The 19984-nt window shown below is 40.3% G+C and overlaps 1 protein-coding gene and 1 long non-coding RNA gene across 7 annotated transcripts in view; one reads left to right on the top strand and one right to left on the bottom strand.

Annotated features, from left to right (window-relative positions):
- Positions 1 to 3934: 3934 nt before the first annotated feature.
- Positions 3935 to 7715, bottom strand: LOC128316104 (uncharacterized). The gene is made up of 2 exons (XR_008299618.1): positions 7035 to 7715; positions 3935 to 5469 (listed from the first exon to the last, which is right to left on the bottom strand). It is a non-coding gene; the product is annotated as an uncharacterized LOC128316104 (long non-coding RNA).
- Positions 7716 to 7834: 119 nt separating this feature from the next.
- TRIP11 (thyroid hormone receptor interactor 11) overlaps positions 7835 to 19984 on the top strand; it is a 64442-nt gene continuing 52292 nt past the window's right edge. For 5 of the 6 annotated variants that reach the window (XR_008299616.1, XR_008299617.1, XM_015086262.3 and 2 more), the window contains exons 1-3: positions 7835 to 8379; positions 12309 to 12370; positions 18718 to 18828. Coding sequence is in view for 4 of the 6 variants with exons in the window: in XM_015086262.3 (XP_014941748.1) it covers positions 8241 to 8379; positions 12309 to 12370; positions 18718 to 18828 (312 nt within the window). In the remaining 2 variants the exon portion in view is untranslated. The remainder of the gene's footprint in view (positions 8380 to 12308; positions 12371 to 18717; positions 18829 to 19984) is intronic. The other variant, XM_015086263.3, reaches the window with a different exon arrangement.

Genomic DNA, 19984 nt, shown 5'->3' with positions numbered 1-19984 from the left:
TACACGTTTAGACACACTGGAAATAGTACTTAAAACCTCTCAGACTTTAAATCCAGCTACCCTTAAGCCTGGACCTGACCATCATACTTCTCTGTTAGAACATAATTGCTCAGAAATTACTGATCTTATTTACGCTGGCAGACCTGAATTAAAAGATTCCCCTATTGAAAATGCAGATGACAATTAGTTGACTGATGGCAGTAGCATCCTGGATAATGGAGAAGGAAAAGCTGTATATGCTATAGTTAGTTTAATCAAGACCATTAAGGCAGAAGCCCTTCCAATAAATACTTCTGTTCAAAAGGCTGAATTAATAGCGCTTACCTGTGCTCTTCAAGGAGCAAAAGGCCTCTGAATATGCTTTCCCAATACTACATGCCCATGGGGCAATCTGGAAAGAAAGGGGATTATTATCAAGCCATAACTACCCAATCAAATATGGGCCTGAAATCATTACTCTCCGTGAGGCAGTACACCTACTTTAGAATCTAAAGGAAATAATTTGGCAGACCATGCAGCCAAGCAGGCAGCACAAAATAAATATTAAGTCTTATACCAGTTTTGACTCCAGTAAAGTCTATAACTCCAGCCTACTCAGACCAAGAGGCTCACATAGTACAGGAATGGGGATATCCAAAAATGCACAGGACAGGCTTGTTAAAAGGAAAAATCTTTTTTTTTAATTTTTTTAATGTTTATTAATTTTTGAGACAGAGAGACAGAGCATGAACAGGGGAGGGGCAGAGAGAGAGGGAGACACAGAATCTGAAACAGGCTCCAGGCTCTGAGCTGTCAGCACAGAGCCTGATGTGGGGCTCGAACTCATGGACCGTGAGATCATGACCTGAGCCGAAGTCGGACGCTCAACCGACTGAGCCACCCAGGCGCCCCAGGAAAAATCTTTATATTCAAAAATAACCAATGGAAGGTAATACAGGGTTTACACCAGGCTACTTATTTGGGCAAAAATGCCTTAGAACATATAATTTTAAATATATATATTTAAAAATTTTTTTAATGTTTATTTAATTTTGAGAGAGAGAGACAGAGAGAGACAGAGAGAGAATGAGACAGAGCATGAGCAGGGGTGGGGCAGAGAGAGAGGGAGACACAGAATCCCAAGTAGGCTCCAGGCTCTGAACTGTCAGCCCAGAGCCTGACGTGGGGCTTGAACTCACAGACTGTGAGATCATCACCAGAGCTGAAGTCGGATGCTTAACCAACTGAGCTACCCAGACACCCCTAATTAAAAATATATTTGATGGGGTAAATTTAACAACCACAATTAAACAGGTCTGCCGATCCTGTGTTGTTTGTGCACAAGTAAATCCAGAAGGCACAGCTCACCCTCCTCCACTTTTGAAACTGGTCCAAAGGCGTGGAACATATCCAGGAGAGGACCGGCAGCCTGATTTTATACAAATTCCTCCTTGCAAAGGCTCTAAGTTTCCACTAGTGTTTGTTGATACTTTCACTGGATGGATCAAGGCCTTTCCTTGTAAAAGAAAAGGCCATGGAAGTAATCAAAGTTTTGTTGCGAGAAGTTATTCCTAGATTTGGCTTTCCACAATCCTTGCAAAGTGGCAATGGTCCTACTTTTACTGCACAAATAACTCAACCAAAAGCACAGGCTTTAAAAATTAAATATTTTCTATATTCAGCCCGGCATCCACAATCCTATGGGAAGGCAGAATAAGCTGATCATGCTTTAAAACAGGGCGCCTGGGGGTGCCTGGGTGGCTCAGTCGGTTGAGCGTCTGACTTTGGCCCAGGTCATGATCTCGCGGTCCGTGAGTTCAAGCCCTGCGTCGGGCTCCGTGCTGACAGCTCGAGAGTCTGGAGCCTCCTTTGGATTCTGTGTCTCCCTCTCTCCCTCTCAAAAATAAATAAACATTAAAAAAAAATTTTTTTTTTAAAAAAAAACAGGGCGCCTGGGTGGCTCAGTCAGTTAAGCATCCAACTTTGGCTCAGGTCATGATCTCCTAGTTTGTGGGTTCAGGCTCTGCATTGGGCTCTGTGGTGACAGCTCAGAGCCTGGAGCCTGCTTCAGATTCTGCGTCTCCCTCTCTCTCTCTCTGCCCCTCCCCCTCTCAAGCTCTCTCTCTCAAAATAAATAAACATTGAAAAAAATGTAAATGACACCATAACTAAACTTAGTTTACAGAATGAGGAAAATTGGGTTATTCTCTTGCCACAATAGGACTTCTCAGAATGAGAGCTGCTCCAAGGACTTAGCCCTTCTGAGTTATACAGAAAGCCACTTGTCACAGTGGACTTGTTAGATGAGGATTACCATGCTCTATTAAACTCTTCACTCGAGGCTGGTCTAATTCATAAGTTACTTAATGAATATACCTAACACATGCCTCCAAAACCTGACTCAACTGTAACTGAAAGTCCACCCGTGTAAGCTCCAGAGACATACATGGTTTATATAAAAAACTGGAAATCGAGGACAGCAGGGGACTTAAATCCAAAATGGAAAGGTCCATATTAGGTCATATGTATTTGAGCTGCAGTAAAATTAGAAGGGCACCCTTCCCAGAGTCCTATACCTAGAAGAAAAGCTGTACCTCCTTCGCAGGAAACCAATGAGCAAACTAACATGCCTTCTTACTCCCGTGAACTTGTAGGAGACCTCAAACTCCTCTTCAAATGACAAGGAAGGCTGTATATTTTCTCTTTGTTCTCTGTTCACCTATTTGAACTGACAATTCCTTTCTACAATGGACACAGCATTACGCTGAGCTACAAAATCAAACCACTTATTGGCTATGTGGAGCCTTGCCCGTGTCAAGTACATCCAGGTTACCCTGGTGGGTTCCCCCATTACAGGGCACTGATTGGCACTCTCTACATACTTATACTTCAGAAATAATATAGAATGATACCCTGTTTTGTGATAAATCTATCACTAATGGGAATGTTTCTCCTTGGCTCATGATCAGTAAGACATGGAATTTACCAGGACGTTCCCAGATTTTCTCAGACCCTCAAACTATTAAAATATTAACTGACTTTGCAAGCCCACAAATTGATGCCTGCCAGTGAGTGTCTTAAGTTATGAAATCCTACTTATTGCTATAACTGAGGAGGGTATATATCAAATTTGGGATACATATTTATGGCTCACACCCACTACTGGACAGCTCAGTCAAAAGGCACTTTTATGCTGGGGACAAAGAAATCATACCCATGACACCTGGGCAAACAGCACATGACATCTAGCATGGCTATCTCTAGAAACATGTTCTTGGACCATTATACTCCAGGCTGACTGGTTTGCTTCTGTTTGAATACAGCCACCTGGAGTCAGATGGCTAGCTCCAAACAGAATCCACTGGTTATGTGGAACTAATCAATGGCCTTGGCTTTCTCCAGGGTGTATAGGTCATCGTACCTTGGTTTTTGCCTGGATTCATGGGCATGTTAATAAAACCATCACTACCCTGGCTAATCTTCCCAATTTAAAACAAAGATGGATATGGTCTGTTTTTCATTGGCATGATCACTAGCATCCACATTTGCACCATCTGCAGGGTTAGAAAGTATAATTTGGCATGTGGAAGCCCTTAACAAATATACCATAAAGGCACCCAATGATTCACAAACCAGCATCTCCTTACTCAATACTGAAAATGCACAAATGTGCAAAGCAGTTCTGCAAAACAAATGGCACAGGGAGGCACATGTGCCATTATTAAAACAGAATGTTGTGTATACATCCCAGATTATAAAAATGTCACAGGACTACTAAAAGATATGAATACTCAAATTGAGGCTCTACAAAATCCTTCCCTTTCTCTTAATGACTGGTTAAGTTTCTGGTTTGGAGGGAGGACTAAGGTAAACTATTAAGGGTCTCTTTGTTGGACTTCTCATTCTTATAGCCACTTCATTATTTTTTCTAATATTTGTTTATTTTTGAGAGAGAGAGAGAGAGAGAGAGAGAGACGGAGTGCGAGCCAGGGAGGGGCAGAGAGAGAGGGAAACACAGAATCTGAAGCAGGTTCCAAGCTCTGAGCTGTCAGCACAGACCTCGATGCAGGGCTTGAACTCACAAACCACGATCATGACCTGGGCCAAAGTCAGACGCTTAACCAACTGAGACCCAGGGGCCTCAACTGCTTTAATTCTAATATGCTGTTTTCTTCAATGTTTTTTTGTTTTGTTTTGTTTTGTTTTTTGCTTGGTCCCAAGACTCCATCACTACAAAAACTGCAAGTCAACAGATGATCCTTTCTACTCAAGGAGATTCATGTATCCAATCCACCTTGGATTTGGCTGCCTCTCCCTTTCTTAACTCCCACATCCTTAACTGACCAATGTTGACCCATAGGTAGGAACATCTCTACGCCCCTATTCAGCAGGAAGAAGTTACAGAAGATAAGGCCTTCCACCCCCAGCAACCTTAAAGATTTAAGGGTCAAAATTGTTCAGGGGGGGAAATGATGAGGAGAACAAAGGCAAGAAAAATGTATTTTAGGTAAATCTCCTAACAGCTTGCAGCCACTGATACCTGAGACGCGCAGCGTGTGACATTCTTTGAGAAGTTCATGGCTGCCTTAATGCCTTAATGTTTATACTTCACTAAAAACTGAAAATAATGGTATCTTGACGAAAGCCAAATATTCAAGGTCCTATAAGACCCTGACTTCAGCATACAAAAATTCCTTAGTAACCTGCGTTACCTCTACCCCACTCCCTCCACAAATTAAACTACATCATCAGCCACCCCTCCCACTTGCACGTACAGCTCTTTCTGCCCACGGGTCCTGTCCCTGTGCTTGAATAAAATCACGCCTTTGCACCAAAAACGTCTCAAGAATTCTTTCTTAGCCATTTGCCCATGAACCCCACTTCAAATTTCATAGTTTGGGTAAATCAAGCCCCACTTCAAGCCCTGAGTCGGGCTCTGCACTGACAGCACGGAGCCTGCTTGGGATTCTCTCTCTCTCCCTCTCTCTCTGCCCCTCCCCCACTCACACACACACTAATGTTCTCTCTCTCTCTCTCTCTCTCTCTCTCAAAATAAAAAAAACTTAAAAAAAAACCTCAGGGGCAAGATAAATAATATTTTAAAAACATTAAAAAATAAAATGGGTTTTTGCTTTACGCTTGCATAAATAAACTCATTTAGATGGTTTCTCACAACAAAGGAACTGTTTTTTCTAGAGAAGTATCGATGATCCCACCTCTTGAGAAACAGAAACCAGGTTTCAGCTGATAGTGTTTTCATTTGCTTTTTTTGTTGCTAGCCATTGAGGTTTCAAAAATCCAAGGTTCAGGGGCGCCTGCGTGGCTCAGTCAATTAAGCATCCGACTTTTGATTTCGGCACAGGTCATGGTCTCACAGTTCGTGAGTTCGAGCCCCACATCCGGTTCTGTGCTGATATTGCAGACTCTGCTTGGGATTTTCTCTTTCCCTTTCTCTCTGCTCCTCCCCGATCATGTTTTCTCTCTGTCTCTCTGCAAAAGAAATAAACATTTTTAAAAATGAAAAAAGAAAATCCTAGGTTCAGAATTTCAGCTGAGCAGCCTAGACCTCATTGCCTGGAGCCACTCACATTTATGGGCTCCTGTGTGGGGTTGGTTTTGGTACTCAGTTGTGTGTTAGCTCCAGGGGTATTTGGCAGGAAAAGGAAGCGACATCGTCAGCCCAAACTTCATCAAACTTGGATGTCTTTTGACTTTTTATTATAAAACATTTCAAATATATGCAAAGTAAAAGACTAGTATAGTGAACCCCTATGTACTCATCACCCAGCTTCAGCGATGATCAATTCCTGACAATTCTTATTTCATCTGCCCTGCTCCCATTATACTGAAGCAAAATCCCAAACATCATATCATGTTATTTATCAGAATCATTCTTAAAGTCTCTTGGGCCATAGTTCATCCCACAGGAAAAAAAAAAATCCCCCATAAGAAACTTTTAGAACTTAGCTTTTTGTGTTAATTACTTAATAAATGATGTAAAAACATATTCATTAATTGCACTGTCTTTCATTAATGGCAGTGTCTTTATGGCATGACATGAATTTATAGGACAGCGCTCCAGAGAATTTACAGCTGTAGGAAACACAGGCTTGATTGACACTAGCTAAACTTTTCACTGTTGTCCAGAAACCCACTTAGGTCCTATGTCCATGTGACTCATCTCAAAGCAGTTTCCCACTTCAATAATGGCGCCCCATCCCACTCAGTAAAAGCTAGAGTCCTTACAATGGCCTACCAGGCCCTATGTGATCTCTGTCCTCCCACTCCTACTTCTTGGTCCTCATCCCTTATCATCCTTCCCCACCCCACTCTGCTCCAGCCATCCTTGCCTTTTTGGTAATCCTCTAACCTGCCAAGGATTCTCCTGCCTCAGGACCTTTGCATCAGTTGTTTCTTTCTGCCTGTACTGCTCTTTCCCAGAGACCCACATATTTCACTTTGTTTTTCCTTAAGTAAGCTCTAGGCCCAATGTGGGGCTTGAACTCACAACCCTGAGATCAACAGTCGCATGCTCTACTGGCTGAGTCAGCTAGGCACCCGGATATATGTCATTCTCTTAATTACTACAAGTATCTGTTTAAGTATCACCCTATCAGTGAAGCCTTTCCTGACTGCCTTCTATAACATTACGAGTGTCCCCTCTCCTCATATCTTTTCCATATTATCCTTACCCTGTGTGTGTGTGTGTGTGTGTGTGTGTGTGTGTTTCTTCAAGCAGTCACCTGTCTTATATTTACTACATTTTGTTTATCAGCTCTCCCTTCCCAATGGAATGCAAGCTCCAGAGACCAGGGACTACGTAAGTCTTCTCCTGCTGTATCCCCAGTGCCCAGAATAATGGTAGACATACCAACTCTCAGGTCATCTGTGTGCTACATTTTTGAAACTTTACATAGACTTAAAGAGAACTCACCAGGTACCAGGCACTGTTCCGAGCACTTAAAAACTATTATCTTATTTAATCATCCTAACAACCCCATCATTCTCCATTTTACAAACGAGAAACTGACGCACTGAGAGGTTAAGTAACCTACCCACGGTCATACAGCCAGTGACAGATCCAGGCAGGCAGGTCCCAGAGTCTGCATACCTAGCTCTTCCGCACTGATGTCTTCCAAAAAAAAATACACGGAAAACATTTGATAAACACCTCCGGAATGGGATGCAAATTCTTCATTTAACAGCTTTTAAGGTGGTCTGCGTTTTAAACTTCATGGGTTAAATCGGCTTCTTGAACAAAGCTCTTGGTATATTCAAGAACGCAGGGTTTCAACTACGAGCTGTAAAGCTACCAGGGAAAATCACTACTATAGAAAGTAACCAACATGTTTTTCCTGCACGAACAAGAGTTCGCAACCCATCCTTTTTACTTGTGTATCCTTAACTCCTACCCTAGTGTCCGGTACAGAGCAGCCCGACAAGCTGTAGAAGAAGCGACACAGTAACCGATAAGTAAAGCCTCTTGCTGCACAGTGGAGCGACCCCGCGAGTGCCCTTGCGATGCTGAATTCGTGGTACAGTTAAAATTAAACACTCAGGTTTCACCGACACGGGGGGGGGGGTGTCCAGGAGCTTTCCGGGCCGCTCTGGCTTCGAAAGGCACCACTCGCAGAGGGCTCTGCCTGAAGCTCAGGCGCAGGGAGCAGCCGCCACTACGTCACCTCTTGTTCATGAGACCACACCCCCAGCGGCCAAAGCCTGTGCGCTACGTGGAGGCTGACCTTGCCCTGGCCGGCCGCTTTCGGTCCTCCGCGATCCCACGCTCCCTTGCGCCAAGGACGCGTCCGGCGGCTCCGCAGAGCCCTTCTATGCCACCGCGGCTCCTCTCTATGATCCATTGCCGCGTTTAGAGTGGGTGTCATGGCGGTCGGCGTCGAGTTGGCAGGAGTTGCCTTCAGAACTGGGGAAAGTCACTAAAGCAGAGGAAGAAGTGGCCTAACCCGGACGGTGGGAAGTCGTAGGAATGAGCAGAGGCCTCGCCGGGTTGACTGTGGCACTGGAGGCGGGCCCCTGGTAACGTCCCAGGCCAGGCCTCTGCGTTTCTAGGCAGAGTCGGGCCGTTGGTGGGAGCCCCCCGAAGCCGGCGTTGCTTAGGAACCCCTCATTGTGTTGTCGAATCTTGAGTGTTTTGATATGGACTAGCCTCGCGAAGGCGGTGGTTCGAGGACATTTGGTGGGGTCGTCCGACGACGCTGGACGCTTTGCTCGGAGCGGACCGGGTCGTTCTCTAACCTGCAGCGATGTCGTCTTGGCTTGGGGGCCTCGGCTCCGGCTTGGGCCAGTCTCTGGGTCAAGTCGGAGGCAGCCTGGCTTCCCTCACTGGCCAGATTTCAAACTTTACGAAGGATATGCTGATGGAGGGCACGGAGGAAGTGGAAGGTAACAGCTGGAGCGATGGGAGGGAGGGTTTTCCTGGGACCGTGGGAGCTCCCGTTTGGTTCCCACTTCCATCCGTCAGGAGTGTCACTCCCTTTTTTCTTTACACTTTTGCCTCTTCTTAACCGATTTTCTCTGATGAAAGGCCACTGGGGTCTGGAGAAGAGTTCTGGTTGAATACTCTGTATACCTCAGAATGAAACTGTTCCCGCATCGAGTAGTTTATTTTTGTTTGGGTTCTTCCACGCCCACCGCTTGCTTTGCCTTTAACTTGGGGGCGGATCTGATCTTGATCCTTTTCCTTTGTAATGACTCGGTTAAAAAGTATCTGTGCCTCACACAGTCACTGTATTCCTTCGATTTTTAACAGTTGAAGCAACTCATTAAAATATTCAGAGTCTTAAGCCCTTTCTGACTTGAACGTGTTGTTAAAACGTTCCAGCTGAAATGTATTTTTGTGCCTACCTACCATTCCACCCATATTTCGACAGTAAAATAAGGAAGATAGCCCATTTGGGTATCCTTGGCAACTTTCGCTCATTTTTGAAGTCCTTATTTTGCTTTACTAATGAAGAGTGACCCAGAGTTACGTGGTAATCGATAGTTACGTTAACTAATATTTTGATTTCTTGATATTCTTTCCGAAAGTAGTATGTAGATCTAAAGAGTACTTTAATTTCAGTGTAGGTCTGCCTCCAGAGAGAGGATGGGCTGGTGTTTTGGATGAGAGCACTTCCTTGGATAATTTCATTTCTTATAAATTAATAAACTAGCATTCTGGTTTAACTTTTTATCCTGATTTAATCGAGCCTTTGTGTTTATTGGGTTGAAATAAACCCAATTTTGATAAACTGGTAAAAAGAAAGTTTGATAAAGAGAAAGTATATTTAGAAGTTCTGCCTTTCTACAAGGGAGAAACTTTGGAGAGCTGTAGAAATCATTTTACTGCTTGGAGTACCCTTTGGGTGGGAGGTACATTAGGTGGGACAGGTTGGGGATGAAAGGGAAAGGAAAGGGTCATGTGACTTTGAAATTTAGAACAGAAAAGGGCTGGATAACAAGGGAAACGACTCGTCTCTCATTGTATCCTAGTTAGGGGAAAACAGTTGGCTGTTCCTAGAAAATAGCATCCCCTCTGACATGACTGTCCTGTGGGCTTAAGGCGGAATTCATTTTGCTCTTCCTACCAGATGTGGTTCTGTATTCTCAATTTTAATGGTTTCATCATCTGCCCAATCTCCTACACACGAAGTCTTTGTCACTTTTATTTTGCCTTTCTTTTCCGTCTCCTGTTTCTAGTTGGTCATCAAATCTTGTTCATCCTGTGCCAGAATTGTTTCTTATGTTTGTCCTTTCCTTAATTCTCCCTTTTTCTCTATTTCAGTAGCGCTTTTCTCTCCCGTGTACTTTGTCCTTCCCATCCCGTCCCCCGTTTCTCCCTCCTCCACTCCTACTTTCTGCGTGTTGCCAGTTTTCTAAAACATTAAGTGCTTTAAAATCTTTTAGCTCTGTTCCTTACAGGATAAAATCCAAACCTCTTAGTTTTGGGACACTGGAAACCTAGCCTCGCTATGATCAACGTCCCTTTTCTAGTCCTAGCTGTTACGTCCTCTTCTCTTCACATTGCTGTACGTGTGCACGCTGACATACACATGCGCGGTTTGCTTGCTTGCACCCAGAGCGTTTGCGCATGGAACTTTGTGAAATACCTGCACAACTCCAAGCCTCTGCCTGGAAAGCCCTTCCTTTTCTACTTCCTCCTCTACCCTTCTTTGCCTGGAAAACACTTTTTTCCAGTATGACTCTGCTCATGTGCCCGGTACTTGGTGAAACCATTTTCAGTCCATGGCAGGTAGGCTGAGTTGATTGCATGCCATCTGTGTTTCAACATAACTTTGTGGATCTCTCTTGGAGAGCACTTACCACTTTGGGTTACGATTTACCTCTTTCCTTGATGCCCAGGGTACGGATTATATTTTATTTATCCTTATATTACTAGTATTTGACTCCTTCCTTGGTACATAGTAGATGCTTAGTAAAAAAAATATTGCTGAGTGATTAAAAATCTGCCAAGTTGCTTAATGCTTCTCTTATTTTCCCTTTCTATTAAAATAGGACTTGCTTGAACCTAATTTACTGATTTTGTAAATCATTTAAAAACAGGGCCAGTTCACGTATTCATTTAACAAGTAATTATCTACCTTGTGCCAGCAGTGAACAAGATAACAGTTCGACAATAGCACTGTTGGTACAGCTTGAAAATCCTCCATATTCACAATATCAGAAAGTTGCTATTGTACCAAAAACTGTACTGATTTATTGAGGCTTAGGAGTTGGGCTTTTAAATTAGACATGGATAAATTCCATTTTCATGCATTTCAAATTGTGGGATCTTTAGCAAATTATTAAATACCGTAAAACCTTAGATTGCGAGTAACTTGTTCTGAGTGTTCGCAAGACGAGCAAACATTTGTAATAAATTTTAACTTGATAAAAAAGCAATGTCCTGCACCACGAGTAGTACGTGACGCTGGATGTCACATGATCGCAACTGAGCCATTGGTTCTTGAAATTCACTGACATACAAGTGCTTTGGATTACAGGCATGTTTCTGGAATGAATTATGCTTGCAAACCAAGGTTTTACTTACTTAACCTCTGTAGGCAGAGTTTCCTTATCTGCTAAATAGATATAATCATACCTACTATGAGGTTAGGAGGATTAAGTGAAATGAGTGTAAAATGCCTAGCAGATGGTAAGCATTAATAAACAGTAACTGTTATTTTTGTTTTCCCTCAGCAAGGAAGAATTTTTTGATCTGCACAACGTCTCCCCTTTATTCTTAAAAAGGCCATGAGTTTTTTTTTTTTTTTTGTGGGTAGAAGGGGAGGAGGGCTGCATAAACCTTTTTTTATCCCTCTTTGAAACAATTGCTGCTTCTAACAATGACCCTCCTAAACAGACTAGATTATAATTTGTTCTCTTCTGAGTAGCAATTAGACAGTCCTGTCAGAGTTGCAAGCAAGATGTATAAACAACCACAGAAGCAACCGCACCTGGTGATTTTCAAAACAAGAAAAGTGGGTTTGTCATTATTTATTGGATGTCACTTGTATTTTCTTTTTATTTAAACTGTAAATCAGAGAAGTTATTTCTATAGTATTGAAGTGCTGTGGCTGATGAAAAACCTTACTGCCTAGGAAAGAATCTTAACTGTGTGGATGGTGAATTTTGGGGAGCATCAACAGTGCCATTTTGATACTGCTGGCCTCTGACTCCCTTTAAAGAAAATTTTTTTTTCTTCATTAAAACTTTTTTTTAAAGTAAACTCTATGCCCAGTGTGGGGCTTGAACTCAGCGACCCCAAGATCAAGAGTTGCATGCTCTACCGACTGAGCCAGCCAGGCTCCATCTCTGACTCTCCTTTTAAACGAAAATGTACAAAAGCAGACTGAGCTCCTTTGCATTTTAAATAAATTGTGCCCGTTTTAGTTGAAATGAGTGTTGTTTTAGTGCATTTTTATTCTTCATTTATAGGTCATTATTGTTTTTACAGTGTTGGGAGCAGAAGTTGGAAATAAGGCCTAAACCCTAGTTGTGTAAGTTTCATCTAAAATTATACTAAGCCAACAGAGAGAGATTGAATTTGTCAAACTCAATTATCCATATAAAATTTTAATGAATACTCCAAGGGGGAAATGTAGGTGTTCTACCTAGGTACAGACAATAGGTGAAAAGAGTAACTTACATGACGGTAAAGAACATTTGTGACAGTAGGAAGTTGTGGTAAAAATCAAGTGATATTTGTCTTCTGAATTTGATCCCAGATCATACCATTCTGATGAAAGCTCAGTGAAATCTCTGTACTTTAAAATGCCTGTTTATTCACATGGTGTTGATCATATATTCAGTGTATGCTGTTTCTTTCGTAGCAGAATTACCTAATGCTAGGAGAAAGGAAATTGAAGCCATTCATGCAATCTTAAGATCAGAGGTAAGGAAAATTAAAGACTATTATTGAACTTAGATTTTTCTTTTTTGAAGGCATGACAGTGACTCATACTGTATTTCAGTTCTTTTTACTGCACTGCTTACCACTTTTATCTCTTCCTCTTTATCTCAGGTTTTTTTCAGTGTTATCTTCTTTTAGATGAAGAATATATGTTGCTGCACTTTGCTATTTTATATTCCTGTCTCCGCTTCTCTATGCTGGATGTAGGAAAACAGCCACGTGTAGACATCATGGTGGCAACAATTGATCAAGGAGTTACCATGTTCTCACAGTGTGTTCAGTTACAGTAGTGCATTTGTTCAAGTATCATGCGAAGAATGCAATTCTGTTCGTTCTAGACTTCTCTAATTTGCTAACATTAAAAAAAGTGTGATATCTGTATACAAAGAAGTTACGGGTATAGGTATACCAAATTAATCTCACCATTTCTTTTCCTGTTGTTAGTGCCTTGTGGTGACTACCTCTGGACATTATACTTAATGCGGATGAGGACAACTTGGGAAGGGTTCAAAGGAAAGCCATAAAGAAAGTGAAATGATTTAAAATGGGATCTATTGTAAAGTACTAATGACACTCAGTTAGCCTTTGGATAAGAATGGTGAGGGGTGAGGGTGTTAAGCACGTTTTCCTCTTTGCTGAGTCCATAAACAGAGAAAATTGAATTTAAAATATCAGAAAATATTTACTAACAAGCACTAGTAAATTCTGGCCCAGGATACCGAGGCGAGACTGTGGAATTTGGAGGTAGAGAGATGTCTCAAGAGGGACTATCGTGGTATTCTGTCTCAATAGAATATGGCAGTTTGGTGACACCTGAGTCCTTAGCTATAATTGCCTAATAAGTAGATGCTTCGGTGACAGATGAATTTAATAGCTTCTTTCTTTGTACGGCCAAGATAGGAAAGTGTTACTGTAATCCCTGAAGAAATCCTTATGAAGGCACTCATTAGTACTGGCCCACCCAGAAAAATTAAATGGTAGAGTTGTGTTTAGTGGCATTAATTTAGGTAAATTCACCCATGTACATTTGGGGGAAAAAGTAAATAGAGTTAACCTGCTTAGTGAATGTCTGCTCTTTATTCAGCTTGAGATCAGAGAGAGAGATCTTGTGTCCCTCTGTCGATCTAAGTTCTGATCTCTCATAGGGTTATCACTGGACTATGGCGAGCATGATTCTAACATTTAGAAATATTTTTGAACAGGGAGGGGAACAAAACATAAGAGACTCTTAAATATGGAGATCAAACGGAGGGTTATTGAAGGGGGTGTTGGAGAGGGGAATGGGCTAAATGGGTAAGGGGCATTAAGGAATCTACTCCTGAAATCATTGTTGCACTATATGCTAACTAATTTGGATGTAAATTAAAAAAATAAAAAAAATATTTTTTATATAATGCATCCCCAGATGAAAGCCACCTTCCTCATTTGCTGCTTATTCACAGTAGCATGAGCTGCTCAAATACTAGAGGAAAAGAGACTGTTGGAATTCCCAAGGGCTTTGTTTTCTGAGGTGATTTTGATCCTTGCCATGTGTCAGCACAAAAGAGCTTCATACTCTAACCCCTTACTTGATTGTGCAATAAGAGATTAAGGTGGAACTATGATTGAAGCCAGCAGGAAACTAAAAATACAAAATTCTATTTAGAAAGTTTTAGTATAGACAGAGGGTGTTGTGTTTTCCAGAGGAAATTAGATTTGCTTACAGACATTAATACTTGAAGTGGACTGAATTAGTTAGATTTCTTCAATTTAATTCCCTGAGCCAAGAAAAATAGGCATCACGATTCCCATCTGGATCCAGTGAACTCTTTATTTTTTATATTAAATGATTTTGTGAGTAATTTATAGAAGTAGGAATAAGGTGATAATGAAAAACTTTATTACAGAAATTAAAAAAAAATTTTTTTTATGTTTATTTTTGAGAGAGAGAGAGAGACAGAGTGTGAACAGGGAGTGGCAGAAAAGGAGGGGGCACAGAATCTGAAGCAGGCTCCAGGGTCCACGCTGTCAGCACAGAGCCCGACATGGGGCTTGAACCCACGAACTGTGAGATCATGACCTGAACTTAACTGACTGAGCCACCCAGGCGCCCCAATTAGAAATTTTTTATTTTTATTTTTATTTTTTTAATGTTTATTTATGTTTGAGACAATGCGAGAGACAGAGTGCAAGCAGTGGAGGGGCAGACAGAGGGAGACACAGAATCTGAAGCGGGCTCCAGGCTCTGAGCTGTCAGCACAGAGCCCGACGTGGGGCTCGAACTCAGGAACCATGAGATCACGACCTAAGCCGAAGTCGGACGCTTAACGGACTGAGCTGCTCAGGAGTCCCCCCGATTAGAAATTTTAATAAGAATATAGCAAATCGATATTTTCCATATGTTTCTGGTTCTGAAAATATATACTCAAAATAGGCAGTGTTTTTTGAATGTAGTCGACTGCTTATTAACTCTTTTGCATGAACTGAAATGCATCTTATTTGTAAATACTGGTTCCAGATTTCAGTTGTATCTCTAATAGAGTTTAGTTGATCATGACTTCTGGTTCTTCTTGACTTGTGTCATTAAAACCAATTTTTTGGTTTTTGTTTTTAATTTTATTTTAAAGAGAGCAAGAACCCGAGTGGGGGAGAGGGATAAAGGGGGGGGGGGAGGGAGAGAGAGAGAGAGGAGAGAGATCGAGAATCTCAAGCAGGTTCCATGCTCGGTACAAAGCCCAACATGGGGCTCTCGGTCCCACGACCCTGGGATTGTGACTTGAGCCAAAATCAAGAGCCGGATGCTCAACGGTGCCACCCAGGTGCCCCCAAAACCAATATTTTTGACAACTTTGATGGCTCATGATTTTGTTGAAGAGATGATAGCTATCATCTTTGCTCCATAATTACAAAGCCAATTTATAAATACTAATTAGATTTATAAATACCAATTAGAATGATCAGGCTACTGAATTTTTTCCATTTTTATGTCTTTTTCTTCCCAGTCACCTTTGTATACACACTTGCCTGCAGCATTTATCAGTGTATGAACTATATCAAGTAAACTTCAGTGTACAAATATCATGTATAATGAAAGAATTTGGTCACATATCCATTTAGCAAAGTGGGATGGCTCAGGTCCTTGTCACAAAATATTGGGAGATAAAATCTTTTCCTATTGAATGACTAACTTGATGAGAACACCATGTTTCTTTTTTGTTCTTAGAAATATATTGTTCACTCATCAGTTCTGAAGTTTGAGAAAATTGTTCTAGGATATTGTTATTTGAAGACTTGGTTGGGATTTTGCCTCTACCACCTGTTCACAACCATTAGACTCTGGAGAGCTGTTTTCTGTCTCTTCACATTTATCTTCTGTGTTGTCTTAATAATTGTGAAACGTTTTCCTCTGTCAGTTTTCTTCTCTTTGTTGAAATGAAAATTCTGAATTTGCAGCTATGTTCAATGAAAGCAAAACACAACAGAATAAAAGAGACACCACAAAGTTGGTGTCTCTAGCTTTTTCTTTTTAAAAGATGATGTAATGCTTTGGACACTGCAGTCAGAAAACTGGTTATTTCACTAATCACTGGGTGATTCTGTCAGTTTTCTCTTTTCCTATTACGTAAGACTTTTTTAACCTAGTTGAGAATAATTGATGAATAATGATAAAGAAAATTTTTAGGATGATAAAAAAATCAAAATGTTTCAAGTACAGAAAAAACAAGGTCATTACAATCTCGTGAATGTTGTTAGATTTTTAAAGGGCCCGATATCCCCTTATGATAATGACAAGATAGAATGAGATTTAGTTAGTTATAGATTTTATTTTTAAGTAAACTCTGTACCCAGTGTGGGGCTCGAACCCACAACCTCGTGATTGATAGTTGCACACTCCACCAACTGAGCCAGCCAGGTGCCCCAAGTTTTGTTTTATTTAAAAAATACGTGGGGCGCCTGGGTGACTCAATGATGTCATGGTTCACAAGATCAAGCCCCATATTGGGCTCTGTGTTGACATTGCGAGCCTGCTTGGGATTCCGTCTCTCCCTCTGCTCCTCCCCAGCTCGCTCTCTGTCTGTCTCTCAAAATAAATAGATAAACTTAAGAAAAAAATAAGTAAATTTTCTCTCTTTGTTGGAGGACATCTCAGAAAGAGGAGAAGTCATAAATATCTGTCCTTACACATAGTTAGGACTGCTCAACAAAGAAGCTCACTGAGTAAAGTTGGTTCCGACCTTGATGGTGTAACAAGGGTTGATCAGGATGGAATAATTTACGGATACGAGAATGTCATAGATTTCAAGGGCAGAAATCAGAGCCAGACTTTAGAAAGGGGCTGCAAACAGAACTGCAGACCACCAGGGATTTGTCTCTCATTTTTACTCCTCTTTGTTCTTCTTTGCGTGTGTTTATTCTTCATCCTTTCAGACCAGCCCTCTTGGTTCCATATTCCATATTCTAGAAAATATGGCCACTGACAAGTGATATGTTACAGACCAGCTGCATGAAGAGCATCTGTCCTTCATGTACTCTGTCCGTCTTTGTGACTCTCATATGGACAGGGAGATGAGGGCAGAAACACAACTATTGGCCAGACTGGAAGCTTTCAAGTTCTCATTCTCACCAGAGTTCAGCAAATAGCCTGAATTATTTTTATCTGAAAAATCCTGGAGTGGACTGTTATGAATAGATTTTGACTTCAGTATATTGTGTTGCTTTAACTACGCATGGTGTTTTCATGTTAAAAGGTTACAGAAAGTCACACAAAAGCAGCCAATAGAATAGAAAGTAATTAGTTGTGTGACTTTGGGGCCTGTGTCTTATATTTCTTCAAGATAACCAAGATTTATGTTAGATTTCTAGAGACAGACTCTCAAACTAGGGTTTGTGTGTGTTGTAATTTTTCCGTTGATTTACTCCTTTGATTTTCTCTGCGAATTCATCCAATCTCCCTGGATCATAATTTTCACATCTGTTGATGTAAGAAATTCCTAGACTCTAAGAAAACAGGTGACCTTCTCAAAGTGAAAAAGTCTTCACCTTCTATCACGAGCTTTTTTTTTCCCTACCACATCATTCACCTTTTTCTCCGTTATCATTGTTAACCTGTGTTTGTAGGTATTAGTAGAATTCTTAGAAAGTTATCTGTGATAATTTGTAAATTCTTTTGCAAAAAGTTTTAGTGTCCATTTATCTTGCTCCATTATGTGCTTATTCATTCAAATTCAAGGAATGATAATACATAATGGTAATTTAATATTTGAGTACCCAAAATTTAATTACTTTTTTAAACATGTTTTCCAAAATCTTAAAAGACTATAATGTCTGGATTCATTGAATTAGAATATTTCATGTACTTTTAACTAACTTCTTTTTTTTTTTAAGTTTATTTATTTTGAGGGAGACAGAAATAGCACAAGCAGTGGAGGGGCACAGAGAACGAGAGAGAGAATCTCAAGCAGGCTCTGCACTGTCAGCACAGGGCCTAATGTGGAGCTGGAACCTGTGAGATCATGACCTGAGTCGAAACCAAGAGACGCTTAACTGACGGAGCCACCCAGGTGTCCCAGCTTCTAACTAGTTTTTGAACGGAGTTTCAGTGTGCTTTTCAAATTGTTTTTTTCAGAAGTGCCTCAGGAACCTGGGGGACAGGCAGACAAGTAATAAGGTGCTTTGGCCTCCTGCCTGTACTTCAGCAACAAGTCTTTTTTGAAATGATTTCTATTAAAAAGTTCTATTTGGGGAGAAACCAGAAGTTGAGACATGTAATCCAGTTTATTCGTTAACTTGACATATATTGTGTACTATAGGCTAGACCCTGGATATGCAGAGATGGGGGAAGCATTGATCATTGGCTTTTTATTAGCAGAAAATCAAATAAGCAGCATTTTTTTTTTTTTTTTTTTGGTTCAGAATTTTGCATAATCTCTATTAACATGGCTATTGCACTTGTAGCTTTAACTGAAAGTGTACTTTAAAAGCCAGAATTCTGGGGGCACCTGGGTGGCTCAGTCAGTTAAGTGGCTGGCTCTGAGTTTCGGCTCAGGTCAGGATCTCACAGTTTGTGTGTTCGAGCCTTGTGTCAGCACGGAGCCTCTTTGGGATTCTCTCTCTTTCTCTCTCTGCCCCTCCCCTGCTCATGCTTACTCGTGCTCTCTCTCTCTCTCTCTCTCTCTTTCAAAATAAATAAACTTAAAAAAAATTAAAAAGCCCAGAATTCTGAGAACTTTTATATTTTATATCATTTTCTGTGTGAAGCAATATATTTTTCATGATGCCATACACATAACTGTTACTAACATGTTTTACTTTAGTCTTTTTGTTGAAAATACTTTTTTCTTTGCTTCTAGAATGAGAGACTCAAACAACTTTGTACTGATCTAGAAGAGAAACATGAAGCATCAGAACTTCAAATAAAGCAGCAATCTACAATTTACCGAAATCAGCTACAGCAGAAGGAGGTAAAATTTATTACAATTACTTCATATTTATTTCACTCTAATGTATTTAGGAGGGTTTTTGAGAGTTATAAATCAAGCTATATACAGATCGAAAAACATATTAAAACAGTGATGAAGTTAATAATCCCCAACTCAGTTTGATACCAGTAATTTAACAGGAACTCTAAGCTTTTCTGTTATATTTATATTTTATAAGCTAGCCTTTAATTTCTACTTTCCCAAAGAGGAAAACTCTTTCAATAAAATATCTTTAGGCATCTGTTGCTTATAATTTCTGATTTTATGAAACCTAATTTCTCATCTATTTACTTTAAGTTGTCAGTGTGATAATTGCTAATGACATTTTTTAAAAAATGATTTTGACTACTAGTGTTAATATATATTGAATTGGCATTTGCTTGATTTTCCATGGGAAAATAGAATATTAAGTATATTAAGTTGACTTACATTGTTCTATAAATATTTTTTCCCTTTAGTTTGTTAGAAATGTTTATTTTGGAATTGGCTTATCTTTTCTTCACAGTGCTGGTAATAGATATTCTGTAATTTAACCAGTGTTATCATGAATCCTTAAAATATAGATGATGTTTCCATATTTCATTCTGTTGAATTTTCTTCAGTGTTTAGTATGTAAATGGAATTCAGTAAATGCTCCTATTGAATTGAACTGTTTCTTGTTTTATCCAGATCATTTGGGCTCCTTTCAGTCTGTTGAGTAAATGTTCATTTCTACCATAATTTCATTGTATGAGTTTTTAAAATTTAAATACATTGTTTTTTAGTTCTTTTAGTGACATATTAAGATGAAAAATGAAAGTAAGCCACATTAAAGATAATTATAAACATTTAAAGAAGAGGTTAAATTTCCAATCTGTTGGGAATTGATTTCATAAAATACAATAAAATTACTTCAAAAATAAAATGAATATAAAAAGGCAGAGTTACAGGTTCGAGTTAGAGCTAAAGGCCCACTTATTAAAAAGATTTAACAGATTATAAAATTACTCTGTCAAATTGCTTTAAAAGACTTTAGGCCTTACTCTTTCTATTCCTGTACCTGTCATGGACTGGTAGTAAACATTCATGCCTATAGTCCACAGACCACACTTTGAGCAGCAGTGACTTCTAGGTATTACAGTAGAGCACTGGTTCCCAC

The sequence above is a fragment of the Acinonyx jubatus genome, chromosome B3, assembly GCF_027475565.1.
Source record: "Acinonyx jubatus isolate Ajub_Pintada_27869175 chromosome B3, VMU_Ajub_asm_v1.0, whole genome shotgun sequence".
Taxonomy (NCBI): domain Eukaryota; kingdom Metazoa; phylum Chordata; class Mammalia; order Carnivora; family Felidae; genus Acinonyx; species Acinonyx jubatus.
Note: the sequence above shows the minus strand (reverse complement) of the source record. Positions and strands in the feature narration are given on the sequence as shown.